Source organism: Rhinoraja longicauda, chromosome 4 (assembly GCF_053455715.1).
Source record: "Rhinoraja longicauda isolate Sanriku21f chromosome 4, sRhiLon1.1, whole genome shotgun sequence".
Classification (NCBI taxonomy): Eukaryota; Metazoa; Chordata; class Chondrichthyes; order Rajiformes; family Arhynchobatidae; genus Rhinoraja; species Rhinoraja longicauda.
This window is the reverse complement of record NC_135956.1, coordinates 37,662,906-37,677,835: the sequence shown is the minus strand read 5'-3', so window position 1 is coordinate 37,677,835 and position 14,930 is coordinate 37,662,906. Positions and strand designations below refer to the sequence as shown.

Genomic DNA, 14,930 nt, shown 5'->3' with positions numbered 1-14,930 from the left:
GGAGTAGGCCATTCAGCCCTTCGAGCCAGCACCGCCATTCAATGCGATCATGGCTGATCACTCTCAATCAGTACCCCGTTCCTGCCTTCTCCCCATACCCCCTCACTCCGCTATCCTTAAGAGCTCTATCCAGCTCTCTCTTGAAAGCATCCAACGAACTGGCCTCCACTGCCTTCTGAGGCAGAGAATTCCACACCTTCACCACCCTCTGACTGAAAAAGTTCTTCCTCATCTCCGTTCTAAATGGCCTACCCCTTATTCTCAAACTGTGGCCCCTTGTTCTGGACTCCCCCAACATTGGGAACATGTTATCTGCCTCTAATGTGTCCAATCCCCTAATTATCTTATATGTTTCAATAAGATCCCCCCTCATCCTTCTAAATTCCAGTGTATACAAGCCCAATCGCTCCAGCCTTTCAACATTCGACAGTCCCGCCATTCCGGGAATTAACCTAGTGAACCTACGCTGCACGCCCTCCATAGCAAGAATATCCTTCCTCAAATTTGGAGACCAAAACTGCACACAGTACTCCAGGTGCGGTCTCACCAGGGCCCGGTACAACTGTAGAAGGACCTCTTTGCTCCTATACTCAACTCCTCTTGTTACGAAGGCCAACATTCCATTGGCTTTCTTCACTGCCTGCTGAACCTGCATGCTTCCTTTCATTGACTGATGCACTAGGACACCCAGATCTCGTTGAACTCCCCCTCCTCCTAACTTGACACCATTCAGATAATAATCTGCCTTTCTATTCTTACTTCCAAAGTGAATAACCTCACACTTATCTACATTAAACTGCATCTGCCATGTATCCGCCCACTCACACAACCTGTCCAAGTCACCCTGCAGCCTTATTGCATCTTCCTCACAATTCACACTACCCCCCAACTTAGTATCATCTGCAAATTTGCTAATGGTACTTTTAATCCCTTCGTCTAAGTCATTAATGTATATCGTAAATAGCTGGGGTCCCAGCACCGAACCTTGCGGCACCCCACTGGTCACTGCCTGCCATTCCGAAAGGGACCCATTTATCCCCACTCTTTGCTTTCTGTCTGTCAACCAATTTTCTATCCATGTCAGTACCCTACCCCCAATACCATGTGCCCTAATTTTGCCCACTAATCTCCTATGTGGGACCTTGTCGAAGGCTTTCTGAAAGTCGAGGTACACCACATCCACTGACTCTCTCTTGTCAATTTTCCTAGTTACATCCTCAAAAAATTCCAGTAGATTTGTCAAGCATGATTTCCCCTTCGTAAATCCATGCTGACTCGGAATGATCCCGTTACTGCTATCCAAATGCTCAGCAATTTCGTCTTTTATAATTGACTCCAGCATCTTCCCCACCACTGATGTCAGACTAACTGGTCTATAATTACTCGTTTTCTCTCTCCCTCCTTTCTTAAAAAGTGGGATAACATTTGCTATTCTCCAATCCACAGGAACTGATCCTGAATCTATAGAACATTGAAAAATGATCTCCAATGCTTCCACTATTTCTAGAGCCACCTCCTTAAGTACTCTGGGATGCAGACCATCAGGCCCTGGGGATTTATCAGCCTTCAGTCCCATCAGTCTACCCAAAACTATTTCCTGCCTAATGTGGATTTCCTTCAGTTCCTCCATCACCCTAGGTTCTCCGGCCCCTAGAACATTTGGGAGATTGTGTGTATCTTCCTCAGTGAAGACAGATCCAAAGTAACGGTTTAACTCGTCTGCCATTTCTTTGTTCCCCATAATAAATTCCCCTGCTTCTGTCTTCAAGGGACCCACATTTGCCTTGACTATTTTTTTCCTCTTCACGTACCTAAAAAAACTTTTGCTATCCTTTATATTATTGGCTAGTTTACCCTCGTACCTCATCTTTTCTCCCCGTATTGCCTTTTTAGTTAACTTTTGTTGCTCTTTAAAAGAGTCCCAATCCTCTGTCTTCCCACTCTTCTTTGCTATGTTATACTTCCTCTCCTTAATTTTTATGCTGTCCCTGACTTCCCTTGTCAGCCACAGGTGTCTCTTACTCCCCTTAGAGTCTTTCCACCTCTTTGGAATAAATTGATCCTGCAACCTCTGCATTATTCCCAGGAATACCTGCCATTGCTGTTCTACCGTCTTCCCTGCTAGGGCCTCCTTCCAATCAATTTTGGCCAGCTCCCGCCTCATGCCTCTGTAATCCCCTTTGCTATACTGTAATACCGACACTTCCGATTTTCCCTTCTGCCTTTCCATTTGCAGAGTAAAACTTATCATGTTGTGATCACTGCCTCCTAATGGCTCTTTTACCTCTAGTCCCCTTATCAGATCAGGATCATTACACAACACTAAATCCAGAATTGCCTTCTCCCTGGTAGGCTCCAGTACAAGCTGTTCTAAGAATCCATCTCGAAGGCACTCTACAAACTCTCTTTCCTGGGGTCCATTTCCAACCTGATTTTCCCAGTCTACCTGCATGTTGAAATCTCCCATAACCACCGTAGCATTACATTTTTGACACGCCAATTTTATCTCCTGATTCAACTTGCACCCTATGTCGAGGCTACTGTTTGGGGGCCTATAGATAACTCCCATTAGGGTCTTTTTACCCTTACAATTTCTCATTTCTATCCATACTGATTCAACATCTCCTGGGAAGGGCAGTTAAAGTGTTTGGCAACCAAGAGATCACGTAGGCCCAGATAGACTGAGCGAAGGTGGTCAGCGAAACGATCGCACAGTCTACATTTGGTCTTGCCGGTGTATAAGAGTCATTCCCATACTGACCTTTCTGTCCTGGGCCTCCATCATTGTCAGAGTGAAGCCAAACACAAATTAGGGGAACAGCACCTCACCCGAGTCGTTGTACTAGTTTCACTGTCGTGTTGGTGAATTTCATTGTCTGTTTAACTCAATACCATCTAGCCCACAAACAACAATGGACCGTTTCCTTGATCATTGTTACTTTTTTACATATCTTTCATTCATTTGTTCTGTATCTCGTTTTCCTTTCCCGTGACACTCATTTTGATTAAGTGCCTCAAACCAAAATGTCCCCTATTTCTTTTCTCCAGTTGCTGTCTGACCCTCTGAGTTACTTCAGATTTTTATGTCTATCTTCGGTTTAGTCAATAGTCAATAGTCGTTTATTTGTCACATACACATAAATGTGTAGTGAAATGAAAAATTACCTGCAGTTCAACAATAAGACCAATAAGAATAATCAATAAAAATGCAATAACACATACAATCATAAACTAACACCAACAAAAGAAACATCCATCACAGTGAGTCTCCTCCAGTCCCTCCTCACTGTGATGGAAGGCCAGAATGTCTTTCTCTCTTCCCCTGCCGTCTTCTCCCACGGTCAGGCTGTTGGAGTTGCTACGTCGGGGCAGTCGGGGCTCCCGACATTGAAGCCCCTGCCGGGCGGAGAAAATCCCGCGGCCTATTCCAGGCCGCGCCGGGCAGAGACGGTCTGTGGCGGGCTGACCCAAGCCCCGCGATTCGGGGCGGGCGAAGATGCTGCTGCTGCCAGAGCTCCCGATGTCGGCCCCCACCTAGGGGCCTGCGGGTTTCCAACGTCCAGGCGGCCCTCGCTGAAGCCTCCGGAGACGAGTCGCAGCCGCTCCCGCAGCTTCCGAAGGCAGCCAGCGCCGCAGGTGGTGAGTCTGGGCCGCGGGCTCTGCGAACCAGAGCCCAGGTGGTCCTAGCCGGAGCCCGCCCGCTCCAGGTGCATGGCTGGTGATAGGCCGCAGCGGGAACGGAGACACCACCCAGAAAACAAAGGTCGCGGCTCCGTTCGGGAGAGACAATGTTACAGTTCCCACCCCCCCCCCCCCCACACATAACACACAATCGCAAACACTACATCATATTTAAACTACAATCAAGACAAAAACAACAAAAAACACAAAAGACAAACGGACTGCAGACAAGCCGCAGCTGCGAGGGCAGGAAGGAACTGCAGATGCCAGTTTACACTGAAGATAGGCACAAAATGCTGGAGTACCTCAATGGGACAGGCAGCATCTCTGGTTGGAAGGGATGGGTGATGTTTGGGGTTGAAAGTCTGAAGAAGGGTCTTGACCCGAAACATCAAACATTCCTTCTCTCCAGAGATGCTGCCTGTCCCGCTGAGGTACTCCTGCATTCTGTGTCCATCTGCAGTTCCTTCCTACATCAGTGAAAATCTGATTGGTTTATGAGTCCGAACTAGTTTTTTTTAGTTTAGAGATACAGCATGGAAACAGGCCCTTCGGCCTTCCGAGTCCATATCTACCATCAATTACACAAGTTCTCTGTTATCCCACTTTGGCACCCATTCCCTAGACACAGTGTTTTCCTCAACAAGGAACTTTTATTACATATTCAAGTTTACAAAGTACTGCATTAATCAAAACTGCTATTCGTGCAATCTGCAAACATCGACCATTAGATTACAACATTGTCAGCCGTATCCATGATGCACTCGAGCCCCCGAAGCAACAAGCATTCATGGAAGGTCTCCAAAGTCCCCATGAACACCGTGTGCTTCCACTCCAGGGACATGTGGCATGCACGCAAGTCCGGAAGAGGAGCAGGTCGTCGACACAGGACTCCCAGCACACTAAAATCAATTTTCAGAGGCCAATTAACATACAAACTCACAAATCTTGGGGATATGGTGAGGGCACCGGACACCCAGAGGAGACCCCATAGAGTCAAGGGTAGAATGCGCAAGCTCCACACAGACAGGACCCGTGTTCAGAATCTAACCTGGGTCTCTGGCGCGGTGAGGCAGCAGCTCTACCAGCTGCGCCACTGTGCTGCCCACGAGAGATGCACCTCTGAACAATGTGACATAATTTGTACCGGCAGACCTCAAAACAACATATTGAAAGAAATTACCTTCTTACATTCTTGACTGACGCGGTGAACATGCCCCAACACACTAGTCCCACCTGCCTATGTTTGGCCCGTAACCCTCTAAACCTATCCTATCTATGTACCTGTCCAAATGTCTCTTCAACGTTATGGTAATACCTGCCTCAAATGCCTATTCCAGCTGCATTTGTGAAAAAAAGTTACCCCTCAGATTCCAATTAAATTCGTGATAGGAAATGGCCACTTGGATGACATGATTAGGCAGGGAAGCCTGTGTAACTTGTTGTACTCTGGAACATTGACAGTTTGCATCCAACTGAAAATTAGGGCTAGGGTGGGAGTGGGAGTGGGAGTGGGTATGGGAGTGATTAGATTGCTCTTTTGGCAGCTGACATGAACTCAGTACACAATTGAAGGCGTCTCTCTGTGTCATATTAAGTATCTGACCCAATTTCATGGCAATGAGAGAGACCAGTGAATGCAAATGACAGAAAGCCACATAATAATGCAGTAATTTATAGAGAGGAAAATAATATATTGATCTTGATGCAAGGTCCTGTTGCAGGGGTCTCTACTCGAAACATTGATAATTCCACCACAAATCCCCTCCCCCCCCCCTCCCCATTCCTACAGTGAGGCCACATTTAAAGTATAGTATTCAGTTTTAGTCACCATGTTACAGGAAAGATGTTGTCAAGCTGGAAATAGTGCAGAGATGATTTACGAGGATGTTGCCAGAACTCAAGGGTCTGAGCTTGAGCAAAGGTTGAGCAGGCTGGTACTTTATTCCTTGGAGCGCAGGAGGACGAGGGGTGATCTTATAAAGGTGGGTGATCTTATCGAGGTGTACAAAATCAAGAGAGGAATAGATTGGCTAGACGCACAGAGTCTTTTGACCAGAGTTTATGACTCTATGAGATGTTGCTTGACTGTTTCACTGTTCTTCCAGCAGTTTCTTTTTTACTCCAGGTTTCAAGATTTGCAGTCTCTTGTGTCTCCAGTGTATTCATCTTTATTGCAAGTGCTGTGAGTAAGGAAGTATTGCTTCAATATTTATGTTTTGAGTTTGGTGAAATCTCATCTGGAGTACTGTGTAGTTTTACTTAAGACAATGCCCACCTGCCTTGGAGCAGTGGTAGCGAATGCTTACTAGATTGATTCCTGTGATGAGAGGGCTTTCCAGTGAGGAATCTGGAATATATAAGAAACAAATAAAGACTTGGATTTATATTTCATGGCCTGAATTCATCCCAAAATGCTTTACAGCCAATTAAGTACTTTTGACGCACAATTACTTTTGTAATATAGAAAATGTCAAAGAATGAGAAACGATTTCTGTGTAAGATTTAAAATTTTCAGAGGACTTGGCAGAAGCTGCTCCCTCTGTCCATAGAGTCTAAGACAAGAAGTGACAGCCTCAGGATAAGAGGCCTTCCATTGTGACCTTAGAGTCGGAAATAGTTCTTCATGCGGAGGTTTGAAAATCCATGGAGTTCTCGTTCTCAAAGGTGTGTGATCTGAGAAGGGATTGATAGATTTGTGGACACCAGGAGAATAAAGGGATACAGGGATGGGGGTAGGAAAATGGACAAGGGTACAGGGTCAGGCTGGAGCTCAGATGCTGGACAGACTTGAAGGGTGACAGTATTACGGGAAATGAGCCAAGGGACTCGGGTCATTTTAAGTGCCAATCGATTATGTTCAGAAATTAATAAGATATAGGAACATAATTAGGCCATTCGGTTCACCAAATCTGCTCTGCCATTCAATCATGACTGAATGGTTTTTCCTCTCGACCCCATTCTTCTGCCTTCTCCCCGTATCTTTTCAAACCCTTTCTAATCAAGAATCTATCAATCTCCACTTTAAAATACCCAATGACTTGGCCTCCCCTGCTGTCTGTGGCAATGATTTCCACAGATTCACCATCCTCTGGCTAAAGAAATTTCTCCTTAGCTCCATTCTAAAGGTACATCCTTTTACTCTCAGGCTGTGCCCTCTGTCCTAGACTCCCATTACTGGAGACATCCGCCCCACATCCGCTCTATATCTCGGCCTTTCATTATTCGGTTGGTTTCAATGAGATCCTCTTTCATCCTAAACTCCAGCGAGGACAGGCCCAGAGCTATCAAATGCTCATCATACACTAACCATATATATGTATGTCTATGTGTCGGTATGATCATGTACAATATATAATATGTATCACCCAGTGGAGAGAGACGCATTGTAAATCTCAGGTAACCAATTCAAGAGAACAACTGGATAAGCCATTATTATAACTATTTCGTGCTCTTCCTAGTTTATAACAAACCAATAATATTAACCATAGATTCTATACAATATATGCATACTCAAATGGGTGTTTTACAAATATCAGGGGACGGTCCTGCCATCTCATGGATAGTTCTTTGGTCTCCCTTTTATGTGAAACAGACTCCCTGTTCTCTCTACACGGATAAGCACAATGACCATGTATGCTATGACCTTGTGCGTCAACCTGAAACTGCCTCAGTGCTAATGGGAGACCTCCCTGGCCAGTTCTGTGTGTGAGACCTAAGCAATAGAATGTGGTCAAATCCCACATTATCTCAGATAGACATAAATTGCTGGAGTAACTCAGTGGGACAGGAAGCATCACCGGAGAGATGGAATGAGTCTTGACCCGAAACGTCGGGTCTGAAGAAGGGTCTTGGCCTGAAACGTCTCCCATTCCTTCTCTCCAGAGATGTTCCCTCCTCCACAGAGTTACTCCAGCATGTTTTGTCTATATTAGGTCTAAACTAGCATCTGCAGTTTCTTCCTACACATTCCACAATATCTAGGGAAAAAAACTGCAGATGCTGGTTTAAATCGAATGTTAAACCCCACAATATCTAATTGGTTCTCCATTGTGGAAGTTCTCCATTGTCTCTGGAGCATTGGAGGTTGTGGAGAGACCTGAGCGAAGTATGTACAATTATGAGAGGCATAGATAGGAAGAAAGCCAGAACTTTTTTTCCAGGGGTGGAAATGCCTAAAACTGGAGGGCATAGATTTATAATCAGTGGGAGAATGTTTAAAGGAGATGTGTGGGGCAATTTTTTCTTCAGCACAGAGAGTGATAGGTGCCTGGAACATGTTACCAGAAGGGTTTAGTTTAGTTTTGAGTTACAGCACGGAAACAGGCCCTTTAGCCCATCAAGTCCGTGCCGACCAGCAACCCCATACACCAGCACTGTCCTTTGCATCAGTGAAAATTTACAATTTTACTGAAGCCAAGGTAACCTGTTATCCTATATGTCTTTGGAGTCAGAGGAAACCAGAGCACCCAGAGAAAAACTCAACTGATCACAGGGAGAACGTACAAACTCCGCAGAGCCAACACCCGTAGTCAGGATTGAACCCGGGTCTCTGGGGCACAGCAATTCTGTGACTGTGCCACGGTGCCAGTAGCATTGAAGAGGCTTTTGGATAGGCACATGGTTCTGCAGGGAACGGAAGGATAAGGAACGCATGCAGGCAGAGGAGATTAGTTTAGTTTGGCATCATGTTTGAGCAGGGACATTATGGGTCGAAGGGCCTGTTCCAGTGCTGCATTGTTGGGCGTACTATGTACGTAACAAAATATGTGACCACCCTCCATTTAATCTTATGACTGTTGCGATGCTGCAATCGACATGGCTCCCATCTGTCAAGTTTGTGCATTCAATGGAACAAATGTATGATTTTAAAGAAACTCTTTGAATAAAATATGGATACAAATAATTAAAGTTTTGCAAGTGATTTTAATTATCATTAAGCTTTTGGTAAGTTGTCACCTGGGATTTCTGTTGGTGTTGTTATTGCATGCATAGTTAATCAGCATATTTTACATTTCACCTTTGTTGTATTGCTGCCCATTTAAAAACGAATATCTCCATTTAACTGGAAATGAATCTGAGGAGATTGATTTGAAGTGATTGTTGGGATGATATTGCATATGTTATAGCCAGTATATGTTGTGTTAACCATGCAGTGAATTGTATTTGCTTATTCCTCAACAGCATCACAGATTGATCCCAATGAAGTCCAAGAAGTATTTCAGGAGCTCACAGCCAACATTTTTCGCATTAACACAAACGGTGAGGCACCCTTTCATTTTCTTTTGACTGTGTGCAGGATGTGTCGAGTTCATGTTGAGATTGATTGGGTAAATGATTAACTGGCAATTGAAGAGTTAGTGATGACCTGTGAGTCTGTTTACTATCCTCAATCAACTTTTGTCAACCTTTTACAAATGCAAAGTATTTATCGACAAATCTATGTCAGCCAATAAATTAGAGGTGAGACTGGGTATACGACTCAAAGCCCCATTGCACAGGATAAAGTCTATTCAAAAGAACAAGGTAAGATTAAAGAGTGCAGGATGCAGAGACTACTTCCAATAAAATAGTAATTTCCTCCCAGTTCCCCAACATGCAATGATGGGTAACTTGTTATCTTTATACACATGATCTCATTCATTTTCACCTGTGTGGACACGAAGATTGATTGATAGGGGAATTACCTGATCCCTGGATATTGCCCTGTCACAATATGGTGGATGTCCAGCACTTTCAGCCCCCCTTTCAGTTCAGACTGAAGTCTGGTAAAGCGAATGACTAGAGGCCTTGCAAAGAAGATGTTCTCCATTCTTATCAGAGATTTTAGTCAAGTTGTTAGATTCTTATGTTTTTCAATGAAGAAGAGCGTTGAAAGAATAGAAAAAAAGCAGGAAAAACAGATGAACGAGGAACAGAGTTAGCAACAATTGAACAAAACAACTTTTTACGTTGGAAACTGGCCTTTTTGCACTATTGGTGCACAGCACGCAATACTCCTGTGTAACGTCCCCAAACTCCAAAGACGTACAGGTATGTAGGTTAATTGGCTGGGTAAAATGTAAAAAAATAAATAAAATTGTCCCTAGTGGGTATAGGATAGTGTTAATGTGTGGGGATCGCTGGGCGGCACGGACTTGGAGGGCCGAAAAGGCCTGTTTCCGGCTGTATATATATGATATGATATGATAGAGAAATAGAGGACTGAGTCTAACACTGGAACAGAAACTGTTCTAAAATTGCTTGACAGGCACAAAGGCCCAGTATTTTACAAATGGCTGTGATAATCCAGTAATCATGGCAGGGCAGAACAGCACAACACAGGGCCTTATGTCTAAAGTACACTGTTAATAACTATTCTCACCAGAAGAGGTGATTAAAATAATTATAAATTCCTGTGACTAGTAAGGAGAGGGAAACCTGTCCAGGCTAAGGAGATGTTCTCCATTCTTATCAGAATTGTGTACTCCCTGCACGGAATCAGACCACCTAAATGCCTCATAAGCTAACAGACTTGACCTTGAGGAAATGTGCAAACTGCACTGAATACCAGTTGTGTTAACGTTTCCTGAGTGTTCAGGCCTACTGATAGCAGCTTCACATGGACATGTGGGAGAATCAGGCCCCACACTTCTGTGGGAGGATCAGGCCCCACATTTCTGTGGGAGGATCAGCCCTACAGTTTTTCAGCTGCCTCTCGTGGTGCTTTCCATTTTAAGTCTATTGCTCTCCAGTGGACTTTTGTCTTTCATCTAACGGGCTGTAATTTAAAATGAATGCTCAACATCTCCCATTAACTGAACTAATGTCTGTTTACAGTTATCACCATGTGTCGGGGAGCAGAATTAGAAAGTAGTCGTGAATGTTGTTGCAAATTACTACATTGCTGCCATGTAATTTTTCTCGAAGTTAAACAAGCTACTCCGTTTTCCAGGTTGATTTATTTTTACCACCACCGCTAGAATTCTATTGTTGAATATGACATAAACAATGTTTCACAAAGAAAAGTAGGTTAATTAGTGAATCTATTACTGATACCGTTGTATCAAGAATATTATTTGTTTTATGTTTACAACTTGGTTCAAAATACTTATTGCAGGCATCGGACTTCAAAATTTGCATTTTATTTTATTTTAATGAGTTAAAGATTCCATATGTCAAATTAAAATTAAAGGCTTGGGTTCGATTTTGAAGATTTCCTGAAGCAGTCAAAGGGGAGCTGTCAGAAATGGATGGCATCTGCACTGAAAATCTGCACAAAATGGCTGAACAGACATTTATTTTTCTCAGGGACATACACATTCATATTAGTGAGAAATGCGGAGCTGAATTAATAATATATCTTCTGGGACATCCGCCACTGTTGGAGCTATTCCCACAGAAATGCTTTTGAATATCTGACAAAAGCCCAGTATCCACGATGGAGTGAAGGTAATTACTTGTGCGAGTAGAGTCTATGAAGTGATGTGGGGGAGGTGATCCATCACGGTGGACTGGAAATGCTTACATTGGTTGGATGCCACTATAAATTGCAAAGTTCCTCAGGTGTTCATTTGCTTCCATGGGTCTCTGTGCTGTGCAGCAGTGGTGGATTCAATCAGGAATGTTTTTACTGCCATTTAAAATCTGAGGAAAATACAATGGCAAAATGTACTGAGTGACGAGCTTAAAACGAAACGTTTAAACTCGCAATTTGTAAAGATAAAAATACTGAGTAAGGTGGAAATTGTTCTCGGAATATTATTTATCTCCTAACTCTTAAACGTGGCATTAAATCAGGCCATTCAGCTTTTGAAAGAGAAGAACTTGCATATCCTATCTGAAATAATGACACAATTATTTTATTTTGATTTGGAACAAACATTGTAACAAATACATTGATTCTCCCTATATCCATCAATATATAAATCAAAATTATGTTTCAAAGTTTCATTGGTTGTAGTTTTATATACTTTCACTGAAGGACTTGCTTTGCATTTAAAGTATTTAATATTTGTGCAATTTCCTTTTTATCTGCAGGAGCTTGTTAATCTTTATAATCTATTTCCCCCATGGTATCTGATGTCGGCTGCTGTGTGAATGCACTGGCAACCTCTAGTGACAAATAAAGTGAAGTACCGAGCTATTCCACCTGTGAAGTATTGGTGTTCCTGTTTGATGGTGGTTTTGATTTTATGAAAGGCAGGTTCAGGAATTGAGGCAAGCAGAATTCCCAATCCTCACTTTCCAAACGTAATCAAGAATGGATGGCTGGAGTCAGGCATGAATGAAACAAGAAGTAAATCCATCTGAGATGACTTGGGGATGCCAAACGTATTGTGATTATGGGGGTGGGTGGGAAACAAGATGAAATGTTCATTTTCCAGCTGCTTTTTGGTTTAGATGGAAAATTAAAGACACCTGTCTGCCGAGATGACTCGAGTTTGAGAAAGACCTTTGAAAAATTGCACCTGTAACATACAATTAGCGGCTTGAATTGGCAAAGTGATGTTTCACAAGCCACTTGCAATGTCCAGGGAGGGAGTGAAAGAGCACAGCAATTGCTTGTTACTGCACAACCACTGGCATTTACCAGTTTAAACCCAGAGTTCCCTCATAGAGTTGTACAACATTGAAACAGACCCTTCGGCCCACTATATTAATGCCGATCATCATGTCTATCTATACTAACCCCACTTGTCTGTATTAACCCCATATTCCACTATGCCCTGATGATTAGAGTACCCGTCCAGATGCCTCTTAAGTGTTGTTATTGTTCCTGCCTCCACCACCATCTCTGGCAGCTCATTGTAGATATCAATTACCTTTTGTGTGAAATATTTACGTCAGATCCTCTTTCAATCTCTCTCTCACCTTCAACTTATAGCCTCTGTTTTTAGATAGCACCTACTGTGGGAAACAGATACCGGCTCTCTACCCCATATGTGCATCTCCTGATTTGAAATACATGTATTATATGGCCCCTGAGCCTCTTTTGCCCTTGGGAAAACAGAACTATCTTAGTGACTCAAGGCCTCCAATCCAGACTTCTGCACACGTGCTACCAAACCAGGAAGACATAATCTTAGACAATGTCAGATCTGGCACTAGTAGGATTAATCAGTTTGCTCTGTTGCTGAGCGCAACAGGTGGTTTGATTTTCAGACATTCATTCAACTTCAGTATCATGAAGGTATTCCCCTTGTCAATATTTTAGATCAGCAGCCTTCTCTTTCAACAAGTCATCTTCGACCAAATCAGCCACCACCAAAAACATGTAGGTCTGACGAGGGGTCCCAACCCAAAACATCACCCATGCTTTTCTCCAGAAATACCGCCTGACCCACTGAGTTACTTCAGCACTTTGTGTCTGTCATCAGCATATACCAGCATCTGCAGTTCCTTTCTCCACCAAAAACATCTCCCTCTTTCAAATGGGTTAGACAAGAATGGAGTTAAAGGGAAAGAGAGTATAGAAAAAGTTAAGAAAGACCCCAGAATTAACGGGACAGAAAGCTCACTAAGGGATAGGAGAGTATGGCCAATTGTAATAGGAATCGATGTGAAAGGTGAGATGAGTAATGGATTAAAAGTATTATATATGAATGCGTGAAGTATGAGAAGTAAAGTGGATGAGCTTGAGGCTCAGTTCGAGATTGGTAGATATGACATTGTGGGGATTACAGAGACATGGCTGCAGGAGGATCGGGACTAGGAACTGAATATTCAGGGTTATACGTCCTATAGAAAGGACAGGCAGGTGGGCAGAGGAGGTGGGGTAGCTCTGTTGGTGAGGGATGATATTCAGTCCCTTGCAAGGGGTGACTTAGGGACTGACGATGTAGAGTCACTGTGGATAGAGTTGAGGAATTGTAAAGGTAAGAAGACACTAATGGGAGTTATCTACAGACCCCCAAACAGTAGCAGTGGGAGTTAAAACTAGCATGTAACAAAGGTAACGCCACTGTGGTTATGGGGGATTTCAATATGCAGGTAGGCTGGGAATATTTGGTTGCTTCTGGACCCCAAGAAAGGGAGTTTGTGGAGTGCCTCTGAGATGGATTCGTAGAGCAGCTTGTACTGGAGCCGACCAGAAAGAAGGCAATTCTGGATTTGTCCAGTGAACCAAGGTAAAGGAACCACTTGGAGGTCGTGACCATAATATGATTAGTTTTAATCTGCAATTTGAGAGGGTGAAGGTTAAATCAGAAGTGTCAGTGTTGCAGTTGCACAAAAGGGACTATGAAGACATGAGAGAGGAGCTGGCCAAGATCGACTGGAAAAGGATCCAAGCAGGAATGACGGTGGAACAGCAATGGCAGGAATTTCTGGGCATAATCCAGAAGATGCAAGATCATTTCTTTCCAAAGAGGAAGAAAGATTCTAAGGGGAGTAAGAAGTAACCGTGGCTGACAAGGGAAGTTAGAGATGGAATAAAATTAAAAGAAAAGATGTAAAACATAGTAAAGAGTAGCAGGAAGCCAGAGGATTGGGAAACTTTCAAAGGACAACAGAAGGTAACAAAATGGGCAATACGGGCTGAAAAGATGAAGTACGAGGGGAAGCTGGCCAAGAATATAAAGAAGGACAGTAACGGCTTCTTTAGGTATGTTAAGAGAAAAAGATTAGTAAAGACAAATGTGGGTCCCTTGAAGGCAAAAACGGGTGAAATTATTATGGGTAACAAGGAAATGGCAGAAGAGTTGAACAGGTACTTCGGATCTGTCTTTACTAAGGAAAACACAATTTCCCAGATGTACTAGAGGACAGAGGATCGAGGGAGACAGAGGAGCTGAAAGGAATTTGCATTAGGCAAGGAATAGTATTGGGTAGACTGATGGGACTGAAGGCTGATAAATCCCCAGGGCTTGATAGTCTGCATCCCAGGGTACTCAAGGAGGTGGCACTAGAAATCGTGGACGCATTGGTGATCATTTTGCAATGTTCAATAGATTCAGGATCAGTTCCTGTGGATTGGAGGGTAACTAATGTTTTCAAGAAAGGAGTGAGAGAGAAAATGGGGAATTATAGACCAGTTAACCTGACTTCGGTGGTGGGGAAGATGCTGGAGTCAATTATTAAAGAGGTAATAATGGCACATTTGGATAGCAGTAAAAGGATTGGTCCAAGTCAGCATGGATTTATGATGGGGAAATCCTGCTTGACTAATCTTCTGGAATTTTTTGAGGATGTGACAAGTAAAGTGGATGAAGGAGAGCCAGTGGATGTAGTGTATCTAGACTTTCAGAAAGCCTTTGATAAGGTCCCAC

General features: G+C 43.3%; 1 protein-coding gene across 4 annotated transcripts in view; it reads left to right on the top strand.

Annotated features, from left to right (window-relative positions):
• tsnare1 (T-SNARE Domain Containing 1) overlaps nucleotides 1–14,930 on the top strand; it is a 574,772-nt gene that overhangs the window by 206,932 nt on the left and 352,910 nt on the right. For all 4 annotated transcript variants that reach the window (XM_078398598.1, XM_078398601.1, XM_078398600.1 and 1 more), the window contains exon 3: nucleotides 8,866–8,943. In XM_078398598.1, coding sequence (XP_078254724.1) covers nucleotides 8,866–8,943 — 78 coding nt within the window. The remainder of the gene's footprint in view (nucleotides 1–8,865; nucleotides 8,944–14,930) is intronic.